The sequence below is a fragment of the Lolium perenne genome, chromosome 4 (genome assembly GCF_019359855.2).
Source record: "Lolium perenne isolate Kyuss_39 chromosome 4, Kyuss_2.0, whole genome shotgun sequence".
Taxonomy (NCBI): Eukaryota; Viridiplantae; Streptophyta; class Magnoliopsida; order Poales; family Poaceae; genus Lolium; species Lolium perenne.
In genome coordinates this window covers 42674676-42696552 of record NC_067247.2, presented here as the reverse complement: position 1 = coordinate 42696552, position 21877 = coordinate 42674676, and the positions used below count along the sequence as shown (strand labels likewise).

At 44.7% G+C, this 21877-nt stretch overlaps 1 protein-coding gene and 1 pseudogene across 1 annotated transcript; one reads left to right on the top strand and one right to left on the bottom strand.

Moving 5' to 3' along the window:
* Positions 1-353: 353 nt before the first annotated feature.
* LOC127348335 (uncharacterized) lies at positions 354-843 on the top strand (annotated as a pseudogene).
* Positions 844-19314: 18471 nt separating this feature from the next.
* Positions 19315-20855, bottom strand: LOC127292300 (putative UDP-rhamnose:rhamnosyltransferase 1). Its single transcript, XM_051321665.2, has one exon. The coding sequence runs from the start codon at positions 20774-20776 to the stop codon at positions 19400-19402; it is 1377 nt and encodes a 458-aa protein (XP_051177625.1). The 5' UTR covers positions 20777-20855; the 3' UTR covers positions 19315-19399.
* Between the last annotated feature and the right edge of the window lie 1022 nt (positions 20856-21877).

The window sequence follows — 21877 nt, the reverse complement described above, 5'->3', positions numbered from 1 at the left end:
TGCTGAATTTGGGTAGAGAGTAGAGGCTGTGAGTTTGGGTATACCAGTTTCAACTCTCAGTGTTGGCCAGCTGATGAGCTGTATTTGCTTGAGTACGATGTTGAGTACAATATCTGCAACTGACAGGGATGCAAGCACTATTCCACTTATCTCACAATATTATGCAAAATTAACACTGACTTGTACTAGGGTGTGGGTTATGCAGTGCCGCTTGCATCCCTCTCGCAACCATGATATTCTTTTACATAGTTCTATTTATCCTACAAGAATATATCTCCAAGCAATTAACTGTATGCTGAACTCATGGTGTGTGTTCATCTAGCCTTCGTATCAGCATTTCCTTGCGAGAAGCAATGTCGGAAGTAATAACTAAGTTTCTGTTACATCGATGTTCATGTGGATGGCCCCAATTGCAATTATTTATGCTTTTTTGTCACCAGATTTTTCCAGGTTTGATTATTGTTCCTCCTACTTCATGATGTACTTTATCTCTTCTAGCAAAGTGAAGCACCTATCGTATGGAAATAACAGTCTAGGCTTTCGTCAGGTCATCAGGTGTGAGTCAGCTGTCATCCTCCTCGGCGCAAACGCTGGCCAGTGCCCAGTGGGTTCCTTGCTGTCATATCGGTTAATATTGTGATCGCCTTCTACATATACTCCACGATGAAGGACTGAAGGAAACTCCTCTCCAAGAGACACAGCCTGATGCAACCTTCTTATCGAATGCTAAAGCAAGTATTAACCAGCCAACATCTTGTCAAGCGAGTAATGATTCTCAGAGGAAGGGGAAGGTGGAGTAGGTCATAGCACAACTTGACTTGGGTTTTCTTTCCATTAATTATGTACATGCTGTTCAGAATCAATTGTGTTATGTGAATAAAGCAACATCACACCCTCTCAGTTAGATGCACGAATGTAAATTTTGAGAAATAACCATTTTGTTACCAGAGAGCATTTTCATTGTCGCTTATTTTCCCTACAACTATGCCAATGGGCCTATTTAGTAATTTGTATCTTCTGACAGGAAATATAATTTTACATGGATTTTATTTTTGAATAATTTCTAGCCTCAGTCTGCGAGTTCTCATGTTTCTAATTTTTCCCTTCAAAATTATCAGTCGGCGTGCATGAACACAAAGGTATGAACCAAATGCTCAACATACAACCTTTTTTACCACAGAAAAATGAACATTGTATGTGTGTTCGCATTCTTGTTCTTATGTGGAATTGGCCTATGAACACCCTTCATTTGTGTTATATTCCCACCCAGTTGGGATAATGGTGAAGAAGAAGAAAAAATCTCTTGAACGGCATCAGTTTGTTAGCATCGTCCTTCCATTTATTTGTTGTTGTCGTTGCTACACGGTTCATGTACACTTTGGCTCGAGCCAGCTCCCTCTGAACACTTCTGAACACTTCGGAAGGTTGTAGAAGTTTCTAGAATCATCTGGAAAAAATCACTATGGAAGGTAGAGTCCCGGAGAGACTCCACTAGCCCTAGCCAACCCACCAAGTGGGAAGGTGGAGTCCATGGTGGACTCCACCAAGGTGGCCGGCCACACCACAAGGAAGGGGAGGAATCCCACCTTGTCTAGGTTTCCCAAATTTGGTAAGTTTTGGAGTTGGACTCCAATGTGGTTTTGGGGTAAACCCTAGGGATTTCCACCTATTTAAAGGGGAGGAGAGGGGAGGGGCCGACCACTACTTGGCCGCACCACCAAGGGGCTCCCTGGACAGCGCCCCAAGTCCCCTCTCTCCCAAACCCTAGCTACTCTCTCCTCCTTCTTCTCCCGCGGTGCTTACGGCGAAGCGCTGCCGGAGATCTCCACCACTACCGTCACCACGCCATCGTGCTGGCGGGATTCCAAGGAGGATCTACTACATCCGCTGCCCGCTGGAACAGGGAGAAGGACGTCATCATCAACATCGTACGTGTGACCGAGTGCGGAGGTGCTGCCCGATTGTGGCACCGTCAAGATCTTCTACGCGCTTTTGCAAGCGGCAAGTGATCGACTACATCAACCACGAGATCTAATCTCGTTAACGCTTAGCGATCTTCAAGGGTATGATGATCTTAACCACGTTGCTACCATCTACTAGATTAGATCTTGCCTTGTTATTCGTTCTTGTGGTAGGAAATTTTTTGTTTTCTATGCTACGAATCCCTACACTCATGAAAGGCCCTGGAGTATGACATATAAGCTCCTCACCGCGAGGAAGCCTCGCGGCAGCCCTATATCGGTCTAGGCTTTGTGTGAAGCTAGTTCGCAGAAAACTTGTAGTTCAAGGCGTAGTCCACTATTCAAGTTGTAAACTAGTGTAACATGAAGTTCTTAGTGAAAGTTCAACTTAACGGTCTTCACCGTGCACCGGTATATAAAACAATGATTCTGGAATAATGGTATTAGATTTGCCAATGAGATTTTGTGGGGGATTGCTGGAATTTTGCCTTGGGCCATAGCCCATGTCCCAATACAAATTCTGAAATTCTCTTGGTCCATGTTGGAATGGCAAGGGGTGGGACTAAAGTTTAGTCCCACATTGCTAGTTGGGAGATAGTTTGGAGTGGTATATAAGGTGGGTTGTTCTAGTCCTAGTAAGTGAGTGAGAAGAGAGAGAGCCCTTGCGCACTCCTCCTCCTCCGCCGCCCGCCTCGCCTCATCACGCACGTCACGATGCGCCGCGGGTTGCGGAAATCTCGCCGATCCGAGTTTATGTTTTTGCTGTTCGGGAAATTAATTGTGTAATCAATTATGAGTCATTAACGGACGCGTTAACGCAGCCGTTTCATTCCGGTTTTTCTGGATCGTGGACTCGTACGTGGGCTGCGCCCCACGACCTTCACGAACCGCAATATATAAGCGCGGACGCAAACCCTAGCATGTACGAGATACCATATGCGACCGCTTCTTTCCAGTTCATTGCGTTGCCGCCTTCGTCTTCCTCATCCCATCCTTCAGCTGCACCGAGCGGCGGGACAGTAGGCCTCCGGAACCCTGCCTCTCGTAGACGTGTACGGGTGAGGGGCAATCAGGTTTTTGGGGAGCGCTTACGCGCGACTACTGGCAACACGACATCGTCCGACGGCGACTTCTCGAACGATGACTTCTTCCCGGACATCGACAACCTCAACATGGGCGACAACCACGATGCTGCTGCCGCAAACATCGCTGCTGCTGCGGCTGCTGCCACCAATGCTGTACGGTACACGTTTCTGTCCTCCTCGTTTCAGATCTTACTAGAGTTTCAAGTACTGTTGTTTGGAGTAGATGTGATAGGTTTATCTTGTCTAGATGTTATATGTTCATCTACTCTGTTCATCTGCATGATTAGTTCATCTGCTGTTTATATATTCAACATGTTGCTCTTCTCCAGAAGCATGTTTTCCTCCTGCAGGTCAAACAAGAAAAAAGTTCAGTTTCACACATAAAAGGTTCAGTAATGCAAAGTTTTACTTTAAGAGAAAAGATATTTGGATGCCACATAAACAATGGATTTCTGTTCCCGTAAGAAAAATTGTGGATTTCTCAGCAGCAAGGTGCCACGGGGCCGGCGAACAACGCATCTCGACGTCGACTGAGGATTGTGCAGTCTCCCCGTGGTGGAGGCGCCCCTGCTGCAGTGCCGGAGCTTCGAGCCCACTTAGTCCTTTGGCCATTGTGGGCCTGGATCCTTGGCTTCGGCCCTTTGTCCATTGCAGGTCAGGATCATGAGAGGATACATGTGATACATGAAAATAATACTGAAGTTAAAAGCAATAGAGTGCTTACTTAGGGCTCCATTGTTGTCTGATCTTCTTGTTTGGTCAAATTGGGATAGGTTGTTTGCTCCCTCATTGAGTTCATTCAAACATTGGTTGCTGAATACAGGTCCAATTCAGGAGTTATTGTGCATTGTGACCACAGATGGCAGGTTTGTTAGAATTGACCAACTTTTAGAAGCCATCATTCAACAGTGGCTTTCCTTGCTACACATTTACAATGGCTCTAGCAATGCTCCAATTTCGTTACTGAAGTGACATCGTCTCGCAATGTAAATAAAGTCTCACGATGGTTTGTTGTGACGCAATAGAACATCTGGTAATAAACAATAGAAATATGATCATGCATGTGAGTTTCCATGACTAAATATTCCACATAATTTTGATGTCATAATATGATCATGCTTGACAAACTAACAAACCCAGGGGCAGCAGTAAGAGTAGGACGTTCGGACTTGCTCGCTGATATGGATCCTATTCACTAAAGGCCTAAACTCTAGAATTAGTGCAATAATGCCATTTGGATCCATCTTTGTCCGTGGACTTGCATGGAGGAAAGGCACTTACATGGACCATGTCGGTATCTTCTTCATGGACCTGGGACTCGCTCACTGATCCGAGACACACCTTACTGGCACCCGCAGGAGCGCCGGCGACCTAGGCGTCACGGGCAGCTAGCAGCTAGCTGACCTCGTGGGAGTGGGCGCTGACTCCGTCCTCTCACACGAACCTGCAGCTCACAATCGAAGCCATACACGCGGAAAAGGCGACGCGCCGGCGACCACCAAAACACATGCCGGTGACGCCCCCCAAATATGAGTACAACGCCCTGGATCTTGGATCGACGGCGAGGCCAATGGCCAAGGGCGCTGCTGCCGGGAAAGTCTTGGGGAGGGGACGGGGGAAATAATGCCGTCATGCCTAGTGGAGGGGGCGCGGCGGCAGTGTCCCCAGAGTTGGGTATTGGACAAAGATCGGCTGTGATCGGCACATGTTGGGCTAGGAACCGTTTATTGGGCCGGTGATACGTCCATTTTGCATCACTATTTTATATCATAATTTACTGTTATTCATTGATATATTTCATATTTAGAGATGATACTTATGTTATTTCACCTATTTTGCATGTTTCATGATTATTGGAGAATCATTCACCGGAGTCAGGATTCTGCTGGAAAAAGCACCGTCGGAATGCAATATTTCTGAAGATCAACAATTGACGGAAATTACACCGAAGATCTTATTTTTCCTGAAGACGAAGCCAGCCAAAAGGAGGGGCCGAGGAGGGCCGCCATGGGCCCCCCCATAGGCCGGCGCGGGCCCTGGCCTGGCCGTGCCGCCTTGTGGGGAGGGGGCCCACAGCCCCCTTCGGCTGCCTCTCCTTTGCGTACTTCTTGTCCCCGAAAACCTAAGCTCCAGAGGATAATCGAGAGGAGACACGGCCGCCTCTGCGGGGCGGAAAACACCAGAGAGAAAAGAGCTCTCCGGCAGGCTGAAATCCGCCGGGGAAATTCCCTCCCGGAGGGGGAAATCGACGCCATCGTCACCGTCATCGAGCTGGACTTCATTGGGATCATCATCACCATCATCTCCACCGCCGTCACCATCATCTCCACCGCTGCACCTCGTCGCCGCTGTAACATCTAGGGTTGAATCTTGATTGGTTGATAGGGGAAACTCTCCCGGTATTGATTACTCTTTGTTATTGATGCTATTGAGTGAAACTATTGAACCAAGGTTTATGTTCAGATCGTTATTCATCATCATATCACCTCTGATCATGTTCCATATGATGTCTCGTGAGTAGTTCGTTTAGTTCTTGAGGACATGGGTGAAGTCTAAATGTTAGTAGTGAACTATGTTGAGTAATATTCAATGGTTTGATATTTAAGTTGTGGTGTTATTCTTCTAGTGGTGTCATGTGAACATCGACTACATGATATTTCACCTTTATGGGCCTAGGGGAATACATCTTGTATTCGTTTGCAAATTGTGGGGTTGCCGGAGTGACAGAAACCTGAACCCCCGTTGGTATATCGATGCAGGAGGGATAGCAGGATCTCAGAGTTTAAGGCTGTGGTTAGATTTATCTTAATTACTTTCTTGTATTTGCGGATGCTTGCAAGGGGTATAATCACAAGTATGTATTAGTCCTAGGAAGGGCGGTGCATTAGCATAGGTTCACCCACACAACACTTATCAAAACATTGAAGATTAATCAACTATATGAAGCGAAAGCACTAGACTAAATTCTCGTGTGTCCTCAAGAACGTTTGGTCATTATAAGTAAACAAACCGGCTTGTCCTTTGTGCTAAAAAGTATTGGGCCACTCGCTACAATTATTACTCTCGCATTTTACTTACTCGTACTTTATTCATCTGCTATATCAAAACCCCCTGAGTACCTGTATGTGAGCATTTACAGTGAATCCTTCATCGAAACTGCTTGTCAACACCTTCTGCTCCTCGTTGGGTTCGACACTCTTATTTATCGAAAGTACTACGATACACCCCCTATACTTGTGGGTCATCAAGACTATTTTCTGGCGCCGTTGCTGGGGAGTGAAGCGCTATTGGTAAGTGGAATTGGTAAGGGAAACCTTTACTGTACGTGCTGATTTTATTTCTGCCTGCTGCTATAATTCATTATGGAGAGATCTTCTCTCGAATTTCTATTTGGAAAATCTACTACTACTGCAAAGGTAGTGGATGAGGCACCAGGTGAGAAAGAAGTTCCATACAAAATACCTATGAAAATTATTGAACGTGTTGTGGATAACCGCTATGAAGGGGATGGAACTGTCCATCCTGGAGATCATTTACTGTTTTTACATGAATTATGCGGGTTATTCAAATGTGCAGGTATTGCTATGGATGAAGTTAGGAAGAAACTATTCTCTATATCGCTGTCTGGTAAAGGGGCGCATTGGTATAAATTACTGAAGAATGGGGATTCTCTTGATTGGAATGATATTGTGCCTCTATTTTATTCTAAATTCTATCCTCCAAGTGAAATTCACAAAGACCGGAACCGCATATATAATTTCTGGCCTCATGATGGAGAGAGTATTGCCCAAGCATGGGGGAGATTGAAGTCTTTAATGCTCAAATGCCCCATTCATGAGCTTCCTGGTAATATTACCATTGATAATTTCTATGCAAGACTTTCTTTTCAAGATAAAACCTTGCTGGATACTTCTTGTCTGGATCATTTACACGCAACAAAGAAGAGTTTAAAAGGGACCTTCTTGATCGGATTCAGGAGAATACTGAAGGATGGGAGAACGACAAAGATAGAGAGTCAGATATAAATTATGATTATAAATGCATTGAAATTTTTATGGATACTGATAAATTTCGTAATATGAGTGCTACTTATGGTTTTGACCCTCAAGTTGTTGCAAATTTTTATAAAGCTTTTGCCTCTCATTTTGAATTGCCTAGGAAGAATTTTGATAAGTATCATGAACCGTACAAAGATAAAATTGATTCATCTATAAATAAATGTGTTGCAATTGAAACTATTGATCATATTCTTCCTGAAGCTTATATTGAAAAAACTCCTTTCCCTGCTAAAATGAAGGAGTATTCTGTTATAACTAGTGCGGTTAATAAAAGTGCAAAGAAACCTATAGAACCTGAAGAGCAAATAAAGGTTGAACCTGCTATTGCAATAGTTAAAGATCTTGTGACTGAAAATGTAGAAGATGGTCATATTATTTTTTGTGAAGATGCTTCTAATATTGTTTCGCATCCTAATAAGTCTAGGAAAGCCAGTGTTCCTATGCTCTCGGTTAGAATTGGTGATCATTGTTATTATGGTTTATGCGACATTGGTGCAAGTATTAGTGCCATTCCTTATGAGCTTTACACGAAAATAGTGCATGAAATTGGTTCTTGTGAACTGAAGATATTGATGTGGTTATTCGGCTAGGTAATAGAGAAACTATCTCTCATATTGGTATTGTTCGAGATGTGGAAGTTCTATGTGGTAAGATTAAATATCCTGCTGACTTTTTGTTACTTGGTTCTGCTGCTAGTAAGTCTTGTCCTATTATTCTTGGTAGACCTTTTCTAAATACTTGTGGAGCTGTTATAGATTGCAAGAAGGAGAAAATCGTGACTAAATTTGCTGGTGAATCTTATGAGTTTAATTTCTCCAAATTTGCCAAAACTCCTTATAAAGCTGATTTGCCTAATAATGATTTTAGAGTTGAACAGTGTGCGTCTATTGCTCTTGCTCCTAACAATCCTTTGCAGCAACATTTGGAGGATAGTGAGAGTGAAGTCTTTAGGGAAGAAAGGAATGAGCTTGATGAAATTTTCCTTCGTCAACCTATTCTTAAACATGATTTGTCGGTTGAAGATCTAGGTACAACACCACCACCAAAGGAAGATCCTGTTTTTGATTTAAAACTGTTGCCTGATAATCTTAAGTATGCTCATATTGATGATAAGAAAATATATGATGTTATTATTAGTTCTAAGCTTTCAGATTTTGAGGAAGAAAGGTTATTGGAAATATTGAAGAAACACCGAGGAGCTATTGGCTACACTCTTGATGACTTGAAGGGGATTTCTCCCTCTATTTGCCAACATGCCATCAACATGGAAGATGATGCAAAGCCTGTTGTTGAACATCAGCATCGTCTAATTCCTAAGATGAAGGATGTGGTAAGGAATAAGGTATTAAAACTTCTTGAAGCTGGTATTATATATCCTATTGCTGATAGTAGATGGGTTAGTCTTGTGCATTGTGTTCCTAAGAAAGGAGGAATAATTGTTGTGCCTAATGATAATGATGAGCTCATCCCTCAAAGAGTAGTTGTAGGGTATAGAATGTGCATTGATTATCAAAAATTTAATAAAGTTACTAAGAAAGATCATTACCTTTTACCTTTTATTGATCAAATGTTAGAAAGGTTGTCTAAAAATACTCATTTTTGCTTTCTTGATGGTTATTCTGGGTTTTCACAAATTGCTGTTAAAACTAAAGATCAAGAGAAAACCACTTTCACTTGTCCCTATGGAACTTATGCTTATAGACGTATGCCTTTTGGTTTATGTAATGCTCCTGCTACTTTTCAAAGATGCATGTCTGCTATTTTTAATGGCTTTTGTGAGAATATTGTAGAGGTATTCATGGATGATTTTTCTGTCTATGGGAATTCTTTTGATAATTGCTTGCGAAACCTTGATAAAGTTTTGCAGAGATGTGAAGAAACTAACCTTGTTCTCAATTGGGAGAAATGCCACTTTATGGTTAATGAAGGAATTGTATTGGGACATAAAATTTCCGAGAGAGGTATTGAAGTTGATAGAGCTAAAGTTGAAGCAATTGAGAAGATGCCCTATCCTAGGGATGTTAAAGGTATTCGTAGTGTTCTTGGTCATGCTGGGTTTTATAGGAGATTTATTAAAGATTTCTCCAAGATTTCAAAGCCTCTTACTAATCTTCTTCAAAAAGATGTACCTTTTGTTTTTGATGATGATTGTAAGGAAGCTTTTGAAACTCTAAAGAAAGCATTAACGACTGCTCCTGTAGTTGAACCTCCTGATTGGAATTTACCTTTTGAAATTATGTGTGATGCTAGTGATTTTGCTGTAGGTGCTGTCCTTGGACAGCGAGTAGATAACAAATTGAATGTTATTCATTATGCTAGTAAAACTCTTGATGCTGCTCAAAGAAATTATGCTACAACTGAAAAAGAGTTATTAGTTGTAGTCTTTTTTTGTGACAAGTTTAGATCTTATATTGTTGATTCAAAAGTTACAATTCATACTGATCATGCTGCAATTAGGTACCTAATGGAAAAGAAAGATGCTAAGCCAAGGCTTATTAGATGGGTGCTTCTTTTGCAAGAATTTGATTTGCATATTATAGATAGGAAAGGTGCTGATAATCCTGTTGCTGATAATTTGTCTAGATTGGAAAATATTGCTTATGATCCTGTTCCTGTTAATGATAGTTTCCAAATGAACAATTGGCTGTAATAAAGGTGAGCTCGCGAGATAGTCCTTGGTATGCTGATTATGCTAACTTTATTGTTTACAAGTACTTGCCTCCAACCTTTTCAGCTCAGCAAAGGAGGAAATTCTTTTATGACTTGAGGCATTATTTTTTGGGATGACCCACACTTATATGAAGAAGGAGTGGATGGTATTCTGCGAAGATGTGTTCCCGAATATGAACAACAAGAGATATTGAGTAAGTGTTATGATAGTGTTTATGGAGGACATCACGCCGGAGATAGAACCGCGCAAAAGGTTCTACAATCAGGTTTCTATTGGCCAACTCTCTTCAAAGATGCAAGAAAGTTTATTTTATCTTGTGATGAATGTCAAAGGGTTGGTAATATCTCCAGACGCAATGAAATGCCTATGAATTATACTCTTGTTATTGAACCATTTGACTGTTGGGGATTGGACTTCATGGGTCCTTTCCCTTCTTCAGAAGGTAACACTCATATACTTGTCGCTGTTGATTATGTTACTAAATGGGTGGAAGCCATACCCACAAAAAGTGCTGATGGTGAGACCTCTTTAAGAATGCTTTTAGATATTATTTTTCCTAGATTTGGAGTTCCTAGATATCTTATGACTGATGGAGGTTCTCATTTTATTCATGGTGGTTTTAGGAAAACTCTTGCTAAATATGGTATTAATCATAGGATTGCTTCCGCTTATCATCCTCAAACTAGTGGGCAAGTAGAATGATCAAATAGAGAGATTAAATCTATCTTGTAAAAGACTGTTAATAAATCTAGAAATAATTGGGCTAGTAAATTGAAGGAAGGACTATGGGCTTATAGAACTTCTTATAAAAATCCCATGGGTATGTCACCTTATAAAATGGTTTATGAAAAATCTTGTCATTTACCTTTAGAACTAGAGCACAAAGCTTATTGGGCTGTAAGAGAACTAAATAAATATCCTAAACTTGCTGGTAAGAAGAGATTGCTACAATTGAGTTCTCTAGATGAATGGAGAAGTGAAGCTTATGAAAATGCTAAACTCTTTAAAGAGAAAGTTAAGAAATGGCATGATAGAAGAATTATCAAAAGAGAATTTAATGTTAGGGATAAAATCCTATTGTATCGGTCTCGTCTCAGATTTTTGCAGGGAAATTACTCTCAAAATGGGAAAGACCATATGTCATTGCGGAAGTGTATCGTTCAGGGGCAATTAAAATTAGTTCTCTGCAAGGCGATGCTACACAAGTGATGAATGTACAAAGACTCGATCAAGCATTATATTTCTGGAGATTCTTATAATGAAGATGTTGATGTTATTCGAGTGGTGACTCCGGAAGCTTTCATCAAAGGTCAAATTGACAGTTCTGTAGAGTTCGACTTTGAATAGGTAATAGTACTGGTAATAAAAAAGTTCGCGTTTAACTTTCCGAACAATGCTTTTGCTATTTTTGGAAAATATGAAAAATTACGAGATCGAAACGGAGTGGAGGAGACGCACGAGGGCGTGCCCCCATAGGCCGGCGCGGGCCCCAGCCTGGCCGTGCCGCCCTATGAGGACGGCCCCTTGGTGTCCCTCTCCGACTCTGGTCCGACCTGATACTTTCCTTCTGTCGTGAAAATTTCTGCTATATAATCCCCCGGACCCCTGGAGGTCCGTATCTCGTTTTCTCGTCGTGTTTTGTTTCGAGCTGTTTTCTGCTAGGATCTGTTTGATCTAGAGCCACCATGTCTTCGTCGAGAACTCCGAAGGACAGCTTCTTTGAGGACGTCGTCAACCCGTACATGAACGAGCTGAAGATGCACCCCAAGGAATTGCTGCTCGTAGACGGGGAGTTGCAGATTGAAGATGTCCGGGGTCCTAAAGGAGAAGGAAGCTTGGAAGACAGGATGGAGAAACTAGAACAAGAGGTCTTCAACTACAAGAAGATGGCTGAGCGTGAAGTGGACATCTTCCACAAGATTGTGTCTGAACTTATTGATGGACACAAGAAGGAGACTGCAAAGCTGTGGGATGACATCCTCTCACTTCACGACACCACCAACGAACTCCAAGCTCAACTCTATGATGTTCAGAATCAAAACTGTGAGTATGAAAACAGGTTTAAACACATAAGCTATGCTACTAGTTTCAGGATTCCTGAGACCAAGATGTCGTTTGTTGATGGAGAGCCTCTTCCTTGGAAGTCTGATGATGGGAAGAATTCATCGCCACCACCGCCGAAGGAGTAATTCATCATCGGTATTGGCACCCCCTTGGTTTGTTCCAAGCTTGGGGGGAGTGCCGTGGTATCACATCATCACTATCTCTTACCTTTTTACTATCAAGTAGTGTCATATCATGAGTAGGGAAGTTATCATATAAGATGGGTTGCAGTATGGAAGTATCTCTCTTCTAGTTGGTTATCTATGTATCCCTTGGTGTGAGTTATCGTTATGGAATATTAATGAGAAGTTTTATCATTTACATATTGCACATCTTATTTTAGTTTGCAATCTCTATTATATGATTGATCTTGTTGTTAGTATTGGTATCACTTCGGGAGCATTGAGTAAATCTATTTGGTTTTGGCAAACTTAGCATTGGTCAATAGCAACAACACTTTGAGTTTAAATAGAAAAGAGGAAATACATGTAGATATGTTATTTCATTATCTTTCTTTCTTGTTAGCTCTTAGCTTAGTATTCTGAAGTTAAAATTGTTTGTGTTTACAAGGAAGATGCATGATTATTTCTATCACATGTATATTTGTTTGTTTCCCTCAACTCTTATGCTTGCTAATCAACCTTGCTAGCCAAAGACCTGTACTGAGAGGAAATACTTCTCGTGCATCCAAACCCTTAAACTAAACCTATGCCATCAGTGTCCACCATAACTACCTACTATGTGGTATTTCTCTGCCATTCCAAGTAAATACTTCATGTGCTACCTTTAAACAATTCAAAAGTTATTACCTTATATTTGTGTCAATGTTTTATAGCTCATGAGGAAATATGTGGTGTTTTATCTTTCAATCTTGTTGGGCAGATTTTCATCAATGGACTAATGGCTTCATCCACTTATCCTATAATTTTGCAAAAGGAGCTGGCAACGGGGTTCCCAGCCCCAATTAATTAACTTTCATTAATAATTCTCTTCACATGTTTTGCTCTGATTCATCAGTAAGCAACTTAATTTTGCAATAGACACTCCTCCATGGTATGTGAAATGTTGGAAGGCACCCGAGGATTCGGTTAGCCATGGCTTGAGAAAGCAAAGGTTGGGAGGAGTGTCACCCTTAAATAAACTAAAGTACATGTGTAAACAAAAGAGAAGAGGGATGATCTACCTTGCTGGTAGAGGTAACGTCCTTCATGGGAGCCGCTCTTTGGAAGTCTGTTTGGCAAGGGGGTTAGAGTACCCACTACCATTCGTTGACAACAACAAACACCTCTCAAACTTTACTTTTATACTCTCTATATGATTTCAAAACTTAAAAAGCTCTAGCACATGATTTAATCCCTGCTTCCCTCTGCGAAGGGCCTATCTTTTACTTTATGTTGAGTCAGTAAACCTATTTCCCTCTATCTTAAGCAAGCAATTGAGTTGTTGTGATCAAACCATTTATATTGTGATCTACTTAATCATGCCTATTATTCTTCCTTGTTTAGTACAAGTTTTATCTGAATGAATATAGCTTTGAAGGTTATCAATGATTATGAGGAGATTATTATGATTGAGTATGCAAGTTTTGCTATAAGCTTTAATATAAGAGCGTTGCTCGATAGATAAGTACAATCTGTTAATTGTTCTTTGACCAAGAACGAAGTTTGCCATCACCAATTATGATTTCCTATGTACCTTTATTTGTGATTTCCTTTTACTTGTTTCAAGTTGAATTATATGAGAAAGTTGTTCACTAGAATGTCTTGTGTGAATTAATATGATGCTTCTTGTCCGTATTTTATTTATCGACTCTTCACTCCATAAACATGTGGTCTTGTTTACTGAGTTCAGTTTCGCTTGGGGACAAGCGAAGTCTAAGCTTGGGGGGAGTTGATACGTCCATTTTGCATCACTATTTTATATCATAATTTACTGTTATTCATTGATATATTTCATATTTAGAGATGATACTTATGTTATTTCACCTATTTTGCATGTTTCATGATTATTGGAGAATCATTCACCGGAGTCAGGATTCTGCTGGAAAAAGCACCGTCGGAATGCAATATTTCTGAAGATCAACAATTGACGGAAATTACACCGAAGATCTTATTTTCCCCGAAGACGAAGCCAGCCAAAAGGAGGGACCGAGGAGGGCCGCCATGGGCCCCCCATAGGCCGGCGCGGGCCCTGGCCTGGCCACGCCGCCTTGTGGGGAGGGGGCCCACAGCCCCCTTCGACCGCTTCTCCTTCGCGTACTTCTTATCCCCGAAAACCTAAGCTCCAGAGGATAATCGAGAGGAGACACAGCCGCCTCTGCGGGGCGGAAAACACCAGAGAGAAAAAAGCTCTCCGGCAGGCTGAAATCCGCCGGGGAAATTCCCTCCCGGAGGGGGAAATCGACGCCATCGTCACCGTCATCGAGCTGGACTTCATTGGGATCATCATCACCATCATCTCCACCGCTGCACCTCGTCACCGTTGTAACATCTAGGGTTGAATCTTGATTGTTTGATAGGGAAAACTCTCCCGGTATTGATTACTCTTTGTTATTGATGCTATTGAGTGAAACCATTGAACCAATGTTTATGTTCAGATTGTTATTTCAACATCATATCACCTCTGATCATGTTCCATATGATGTCTCGTGAGTAGTTCGTTTAGTTCTTGAGGACATGAGTGAAGTCTAAATGTTAGTAGTGAACTATGTTGAGTAATATTCAATGGTTTGATATTTAAGTTGTGGTGTTATTCTTCTAGTGGTGTCATGTGAACGTCGACTACATAATACTTCACCTTTATGGGCCTAGGGGAATACATCTTGTATTCGTTTGCCAATTGTGGGGTTGCCGGAATGACAGAAACCTGAACCCCCGTTGGTATATCGATGCAGGAGGGATAGCAGAATCTCAGAGTTTAAGGCTGTGGTTAGATTTATCTTAATTACTTTCTTGTATTTGCGGATGCTTGCAAGGGGTATAATCAAAAGTATGTATTAGTCCTAGGAAGGGCGGTGCATTAGCATAGGTTCACCCACACAACACTTATCAAAACAATGAAGATTAATCAACTATATGAAGCGAAAGCACTAGACTAAATTCCCGTGTGTCCTCAAGAACGTTTAGTCATTATAAGTAAACAAACCGGCTTGTCCTTTGTGCTAAAAAGGATTGGGCCACTCGCTGCAATTATTACTCTCGCATTTTACTTAGTCGTATTTTATTCATCTGCTATATCAAAACACCCTGAATACCTGTCTGTGAGCATTTACAGTGAATCCTTCATCGAAACTGCTTGTCAACACCTTCTGCTTCTCGTTGGGTTCGACACTCTTATTTATCGAAAGTACTACGATACACCCCCTATACTTGTGGATCATCAGCCGGGTCCGTCTAACTTTTTTTCTATTTGAGGAGCGAAAAATGCCAAGGTATGTAACGTACTGGGCATGTTTTGGACAGTGGTATGATTTTTTTGGGGCCGTTAGATGAACGAAAATGAAGGGCTCCTATTCATTTGGTGGTACCACAAAACAACTCTTGTACTCCCTTCCCTTCGATCCTAAAAAAGTGTCGAACCACTAATATAATTGCGTTTTACGCTTAAACTCCTGGAGAATCAGCATTTCCTGGAACGGCCATGCGTGCATGCATAGTGGTCCGGTCACTCTCTCTACATTGATTGCGGATGGATTAATGTGGTGCATGCATGTGCGGATCCAATGGAGTGCGATGAATGCAGTGCATGCATGTTTAGTATAAACGCAAGGATCTCTTTGCTAAATGGCCCCTCTGGCACTTTTTTCGGATCGGAGGAAGTATTAAGTATTTTTATACCAAACATTTTTGCCTCTATATATTTTCTTTTCTTTTCCTGTCAAATATTAAGTGGTTTTTACTGGTAAAAGTTTTAGCATACAACTATCATTTCTTTTGTTGCTAGCTAGTACTAAAGCAAAACATTCATAGTACATCTTCGTCACTACAAATAGGCTAGTGCAAAGTACAAGACTAGTGTGCGGAAATTCAATTCGGCTCTCGGGTGCGTATGCACCCTCTACCAAAAAATCATATTTTGAAACGTCGAAAAATTTTAACAAAAAATTTACATGTACATATTCATAATATATGTTCGTTCGTCAAGTTTCACGAAAAACCAATATTTTTTGTGGTTTGTAAAAAAAGAAAACTTATCTTGTGAAAAGCATTATTTTTAGCACTGAATTTTGTCTTTTTACACACGTCACATGATAAGTCGATTTTTTATGAAACAACTTTGTAAGCGTGTAGCACGAGAAGATTTACATGCGAATTTTGGTTTCAATTTTTTTGAAATTCAAAATATGTGTAAGATGCATTTCAAAATAGAGGGAGCATATGCTCCCATGTTCCAAAACACCACTCCTGTCACAGAGTTTATGTATCCTTTTGTGTTTTAAATTCTGGACATTCCCCTAAAATTGATTCCACATCTAAATGTAAAGAAAACATGCAAAAATGAATACATATCACTTTCGTATCAGGATTTAGAAAAGAAATTGTGCCAATATGCGCTATAGTGTTTATGTGTTAGTACTTTTTTGAGTGTCATTAATTATTGTGATAGATATTTCCACAATCCATGTCTCTAAGAAGATATGGTTATAAAGGTTTGTAAAATGTGATTGCCAAGTTACTTGCAACTAAGATTATATTCTAGAGCCTACATACGAAGCTCACATAAAGAGATTTGCTGTAGAATCCATCCCCTCCTCTTAACCTTGCTATTTTACACAACTCGGTTTTTTTTGTTCTATTGAGGATGCATGTTCCATCCGTGGTCAATTAATAATAATGTTTGTAATATGCAAAATATGGGACAGATGTTCTAAACTCGAGTGTACCTTTTACCCTCTTGCGCCAAATGAAAACCAATGAACTATCCCATTGAAGCCAAGACCGGCATATCGCCCTGCTCCTACGGTCTTATCCGTGCATCAGCATAAGGGCATCTCCAGCGGCGCGACGCAAACGGACGCTGAGGACCGTTTTCGTCCGCCGTGATCGGAAATGCGTCTGGAGCCTGTTCCAGCGGGGCGACGCAAAGTGACCGGGCCGTCCGCGGAGACGCAAACCTGGCCCAAATATGCGTCAGGTTTGCGTCTCCGCGGACGCTCGGAAACGTCCGCTCGTGTCTGGCGGACGTTTCGGCTGGCCCGCCTGGCAGCGACCCTGCGTCGATGCGCCTTCTCAAACGCGCCAGCGACTGCAAAGCTGCGTCGCTGCATCGCTTCGGCACACTGCGCCACTTTAATGGCGACGATGCCTCGGCTGCCGAGCGGCCGCCCACCTCCGCCAACCAGGTTAATGGCGACACCACGCGTCCCGCGGCCACCGCATGCCGCCGGCCTATATAAAGGGGGCGCGCGTTCTTCTTCCTCATCCACTCCTCCAAAGAAACCCTAGCTAGCCGCCACAAAGCTCGACCGTAGCGCCGCCTAGGTGTTCCTGCGACGCAGCCAAGCCCGCGAGGAAGTCCATGGCCGGTCCTGGTGGCCGGCGAGGCGGTCGAGGCCGCGGCCCTGGGCGCCCCCGTGGCCGGGGCAGGGGCCGCCGTGGTGGAGCAGCTACGGCCCCACGCTCGCCGTCGCCTGCGCCCTCCTCGTCCTCCCAGGAGGAGCGCTGCTTCGAGTTCCTCCTCCGCATCGACGACGACCCACTCGCCATCAAGCGGCTACCGGACAACTTCGCCGAGTTCGTCGACGGCGTCGAGCCAGCGCACTTGCAGCTACGGGAGGCCAGCTGCAACTTCTGCCGCTGGACCGTGGAGGTCCTGTTCGACGGGCAGGGCAAGATGTACCTGCACACGGGGTGGGACAAGTTCGCCCGTGACCTCGACCTCGAGCCCGGCTGCCAGCTCACCTTCCTCTACGAGGGGGACGGCGAGATGATCGTCAAGGTGTTCGACGACACAGCCTGCCGCAGGCACTACCACACCGACGACTCCAGCTCCGACACCGATAGTTAGAACGTTGAGTGTTCTTTCTTTGCAGCGAATCTGGCTACGGGCCAGACGAAGCCAGTAGTCGAGGTTTCTGGATGTTCGCTTCATCGGTAGAACCAACAAGGGCACCATCTCCACCCGCTGGATTTTCCAGTTTGGGTGACTGGGTGCCCTTGAATGTTCTTTCTTGGCAGCGAACATACGGAAGGGGACACAACTGGCTTCTATTTTTGTAAATTTTATATTTGTGACAACCATGGTTTAAACTATGTGTTAGTTTGTGTAAACCATGTTCCAAACTATGTGTTAGTTTGTGTAAAATCATGTTTCAAAATGTTATATTTGAAACTATGTTTAAATGGAGAAGAGGGAAAAAAGGAAAAAAAAATTAAATGCATCGCCCCGCTGGAGCAGACCCCAGACGCAAACGGACGCGCGGACAAAAATGATCATTTTTGCGTCCGTAGCGCGACGCAAACGGACGCTCGCGAACATTAAAATGCGTCGCGCCGCTGGAGATACCCTAAGCTCAAAAAAAGTGGGTCTCCACCTCCTCCTACCTGTGCTTGACAGGATGAAAAGGTACTGGCGTCCGGCTCCTCCCAAGATCGATGTAAAGGAAATGCACATTAGCTAGCTTTTGCTAAAATTATAACATCTTCAAGGAGATAGGGAGTGTCTAGTTCACAGGTTGTCACTTTTGTACCCCCACCGTTAAAATGCAATAAAAAACAGAGATCCAATAATACCAACAAAACATGCAGCTGGAAAAATAATAGTGTCATTGCATGAAAGAAATTGAATGGCAACAAATATAAACTGAAAACAAATTGAAACTAAAGCAAAAAAGACGATAAAAATTCACAAAAGTGGAGACTTCACATAAAGTGACTCAAGCTTATATGCAATTCAGACGCATATGCCTTCTCGCTATTCTGAGAGAGAAAAGTGAGAGAAAAAGAGTTACTCGATAGAGAATTTGATAAGCCAATGTTTTTTTTCGTCTTTCATAATACGGTTAACCACCATGTTAACTAATCGATTACGAAAAATAGGATCGAATTTTGCAGTTCTTTTTTCTGCAGTACCTCGACGTGACATGAGCGTGAAAGAGGTTCAAGAATCCGTTTTCTTCCGTCAATTAAGGAATATGTCTATTTTTTGGATTTAGAACTAATTATTACAACTGAGTGAGCTTGAAATTGCTTTTCATTCTCATAGTTAGCAAATGGTAAGAAAGATAAAATAGGAGCCTGTTTCATAACAAGAGTAATTAGTCGTTGTTGTTTCATGGGTAATTTATTTATTCGTCTAGATAATATTTTCCTTGTTCACTAAATAAATATATTAATTAAACTCAAGATTCTAAAATCAATTCATCTCCCAGGCCAACCCAAGGACGGCAAGGAAAATGTTGTTCAGATTTACGAAAAGGTTATTTAAATTTACGAAAAGATTGCTTGGATTTACGAAAGGGTTGTTTAGATGTACACAGGCCCTTGTCAGCAGGACGAATAAGCCTCACTGGCAGCCGTCGCCTCAGTAGCGTCGTAGGTGTTCGACAAGATCATCGATGTACCTCTCCTGGACCATCTCGTCCGCAAGAATCTCTTGCAGCTTCCTGGCGTTGCTTGCCAACACTTTCCCTTCGTCGTCCACCATGACGCGCCGCACGGCCGCACTGACAGCGTCCCTGTCAAACGAGCCGTCGGTGTCGTCTCTCGCCACCTCCACGCCGATCCCCTTCTCCTCCATGGCCCGCGCAACGAGGGGCTGGTCGACGATGAACGGCAGCATCACCAGCGGGAGCCCGAACGCGAAGCTCTCCACGGTGGAGCCCCATCCGCAGTGCGTCAGGAAGGCGCCGGTCGCGCCATGCGCCAGCACCGCCACTTGCGGCACCCACCCCGTGCACACCAGCCCGCGCGCCCGCGTCCTCTCCTCGAAACCGTCGGGCAGTACCCCACGGTCGCCCGCGCTGCCGCCGGAGTCGAACAGTCCGGCCGGCTTGCGCAGAGCCCACAGGAACCGCACGTCGGCGAGCTCCAGCCCGTGCGCGAGCTCGTGCAGGTTCTTCCGCGTGAGCGGCGCCTCGCTCCCTAACGCCACGTAGATGACGGACTTGCGAGGCTGCTCGTCCAGCCACCGGAGAACCTCGTCTCTGTCGTGGGCGGCGACGACCGGCGGCAGCAGGACGCCGGCGGGGACGGCGGGCTTGCGGAGGAGGTCGGTGAGTAGCGCAAACATCCCGGGATCGACCTCGTCGCAGCTGCGGTAGATGATCAGACGGCTGCGCTCGAACATGCCCCACACGCGTTCAATGTCGGGCACGCCGGACGCGTTGGCGCGGAACATGCCGGCGACCCACTCGGCCTCGCTACGGCGGCGGTAGGCGACGGTGGACTGGGACGCCATCCATCCGGGCGCGACGGCGAAGTCCTCCGTGGCCGCGCGCGGATACTCGGCGTTCGCCCACCGCGGGCCCAGGAAGGCGACGAAAGCGGCATGGACGATCATGAACGCGGCGCATGGCACGTTGTGTTCGTCGGCGATGGGCGGGACCCAGTGGTGGCAGAAGTCGTGGATGATCCAGTCAGGCTTCGTTCCGCCGGCGAGGAACGCGGCGAAGGGTGCCGCGAGCCCGTCCATGGCCTTCTTGAGGAGCTCGATTTTCTCCGGTGGGACGTCGGCGGTGGACTCTGCGCCGTCCGGCAGCCCGTCGACGCGCGGCAGCGGCATCGACACGAAGCGGAGGCGAGAAGAAAGGTGCGGCGGCACGGGCGGGAGCCTGGCGAGGTTCCGCGGCGTTGAGACGAAGGCGATGGCATGGCCACGGGCGGCAAGGCGCTTGGAGAGCTCGAGGAACGGGAGCATGTGACCGAAAGCCAGCCACGGGAACACAACCACCTCGATCATCGGCGGTGACAATGGCGCGTGGGACGGAGGAGGATCGGAGCAAAATCAGTGAAGTAATGGAGGAAGGATGAATCCATGGCGGCGGTCGAGTGTACTTATATCGTGTAGAGCGCGACCGACCTCGCGCTTCTCGTGCCCGATTTTAAACTTGAAATTGTAAGCGTCAATGTGCCAACTCAACCATCGGATCAGCTTGTGGTGCCTATTATAATCGAGGGTGAGTGTGCCCAGTGCCCACTGACAAGGTTTTGGTTACCGGATGAATTATCACGGTTAACGCCCGGTATCCCGTTTTACCTAACCCTCCTAGCAAATTCTTTTACCGGCCAAAAAGTAGCGGATTCGTTCAAGCGGATCAATCTATACCTAATAATAAAGGAAGGAAGGTTTCTCCCCAAAATTTTCGTCTGTTTTAATTGTATCCTTGGTTTTCAGTTGAATTTACGAGGGCTGCCACCGCCTAGAGGTACCCGTTCGCTCTTATTTTTCCTCCGCCCGAAAAAATCCTATCCCCGAGCAGAACTGCTATGCGCAAGACCGAAGGTACCAGCGACCAGCGGATGGCCTCGACCGGAGGAAGCATGTGCAAAGGGAGAGAGAACCCGACGGCGAGCGTCCTCCCTCCGGCATAGGGTGCGGCGCCCATCCGGGGGCAGCTCTCCTGCTGTCCTGCACGAGGCGGAGGAGAGACATCGCAGCTGGAGGACATGGCGGCGCGACGGCCCTCCTGGGAGCAGCTCTCCCGCACGAGGAAGGCAGAGGATTGACTCCGCAGCTGGACGGCTGCCTCCTATGGGAGCACGACCGCGAAACACTTCCCGGCGGCGGGCGGCGAGCGGAGGGTCGGGCTGCCAGGGAGGCTCGGGCCTGCAGGTGGTGTACGGGGAATTGATCTGGAGGCTCGGTTCCTTCCCCTCCCCCTTTTCAATTTCAACATCAACATGTTGGCTACAATGGAGGATTCCGGGTACCGTGCGGGTGGCAGGCGGGAGCTTGGTGGAGGAGAGGACGGGGCGCACACGCCTGCACCCCTGCTTCCCCGTGCTCGCTTCTGGCGGCGCACCCGCGACTCCGGTTACTTCGTGAAATTCATCGCTACCC

Bases quoted from the DNA above. Each gene is read 5' to 3' on its own strand.
- LOC127292300 (XM_051321665.2), bottom strand. From the start codon at position 20,776: ATGATCGAGGTGGTTGTGTTCCCGTGGCTGGCTTTCGGTCACATGCTC.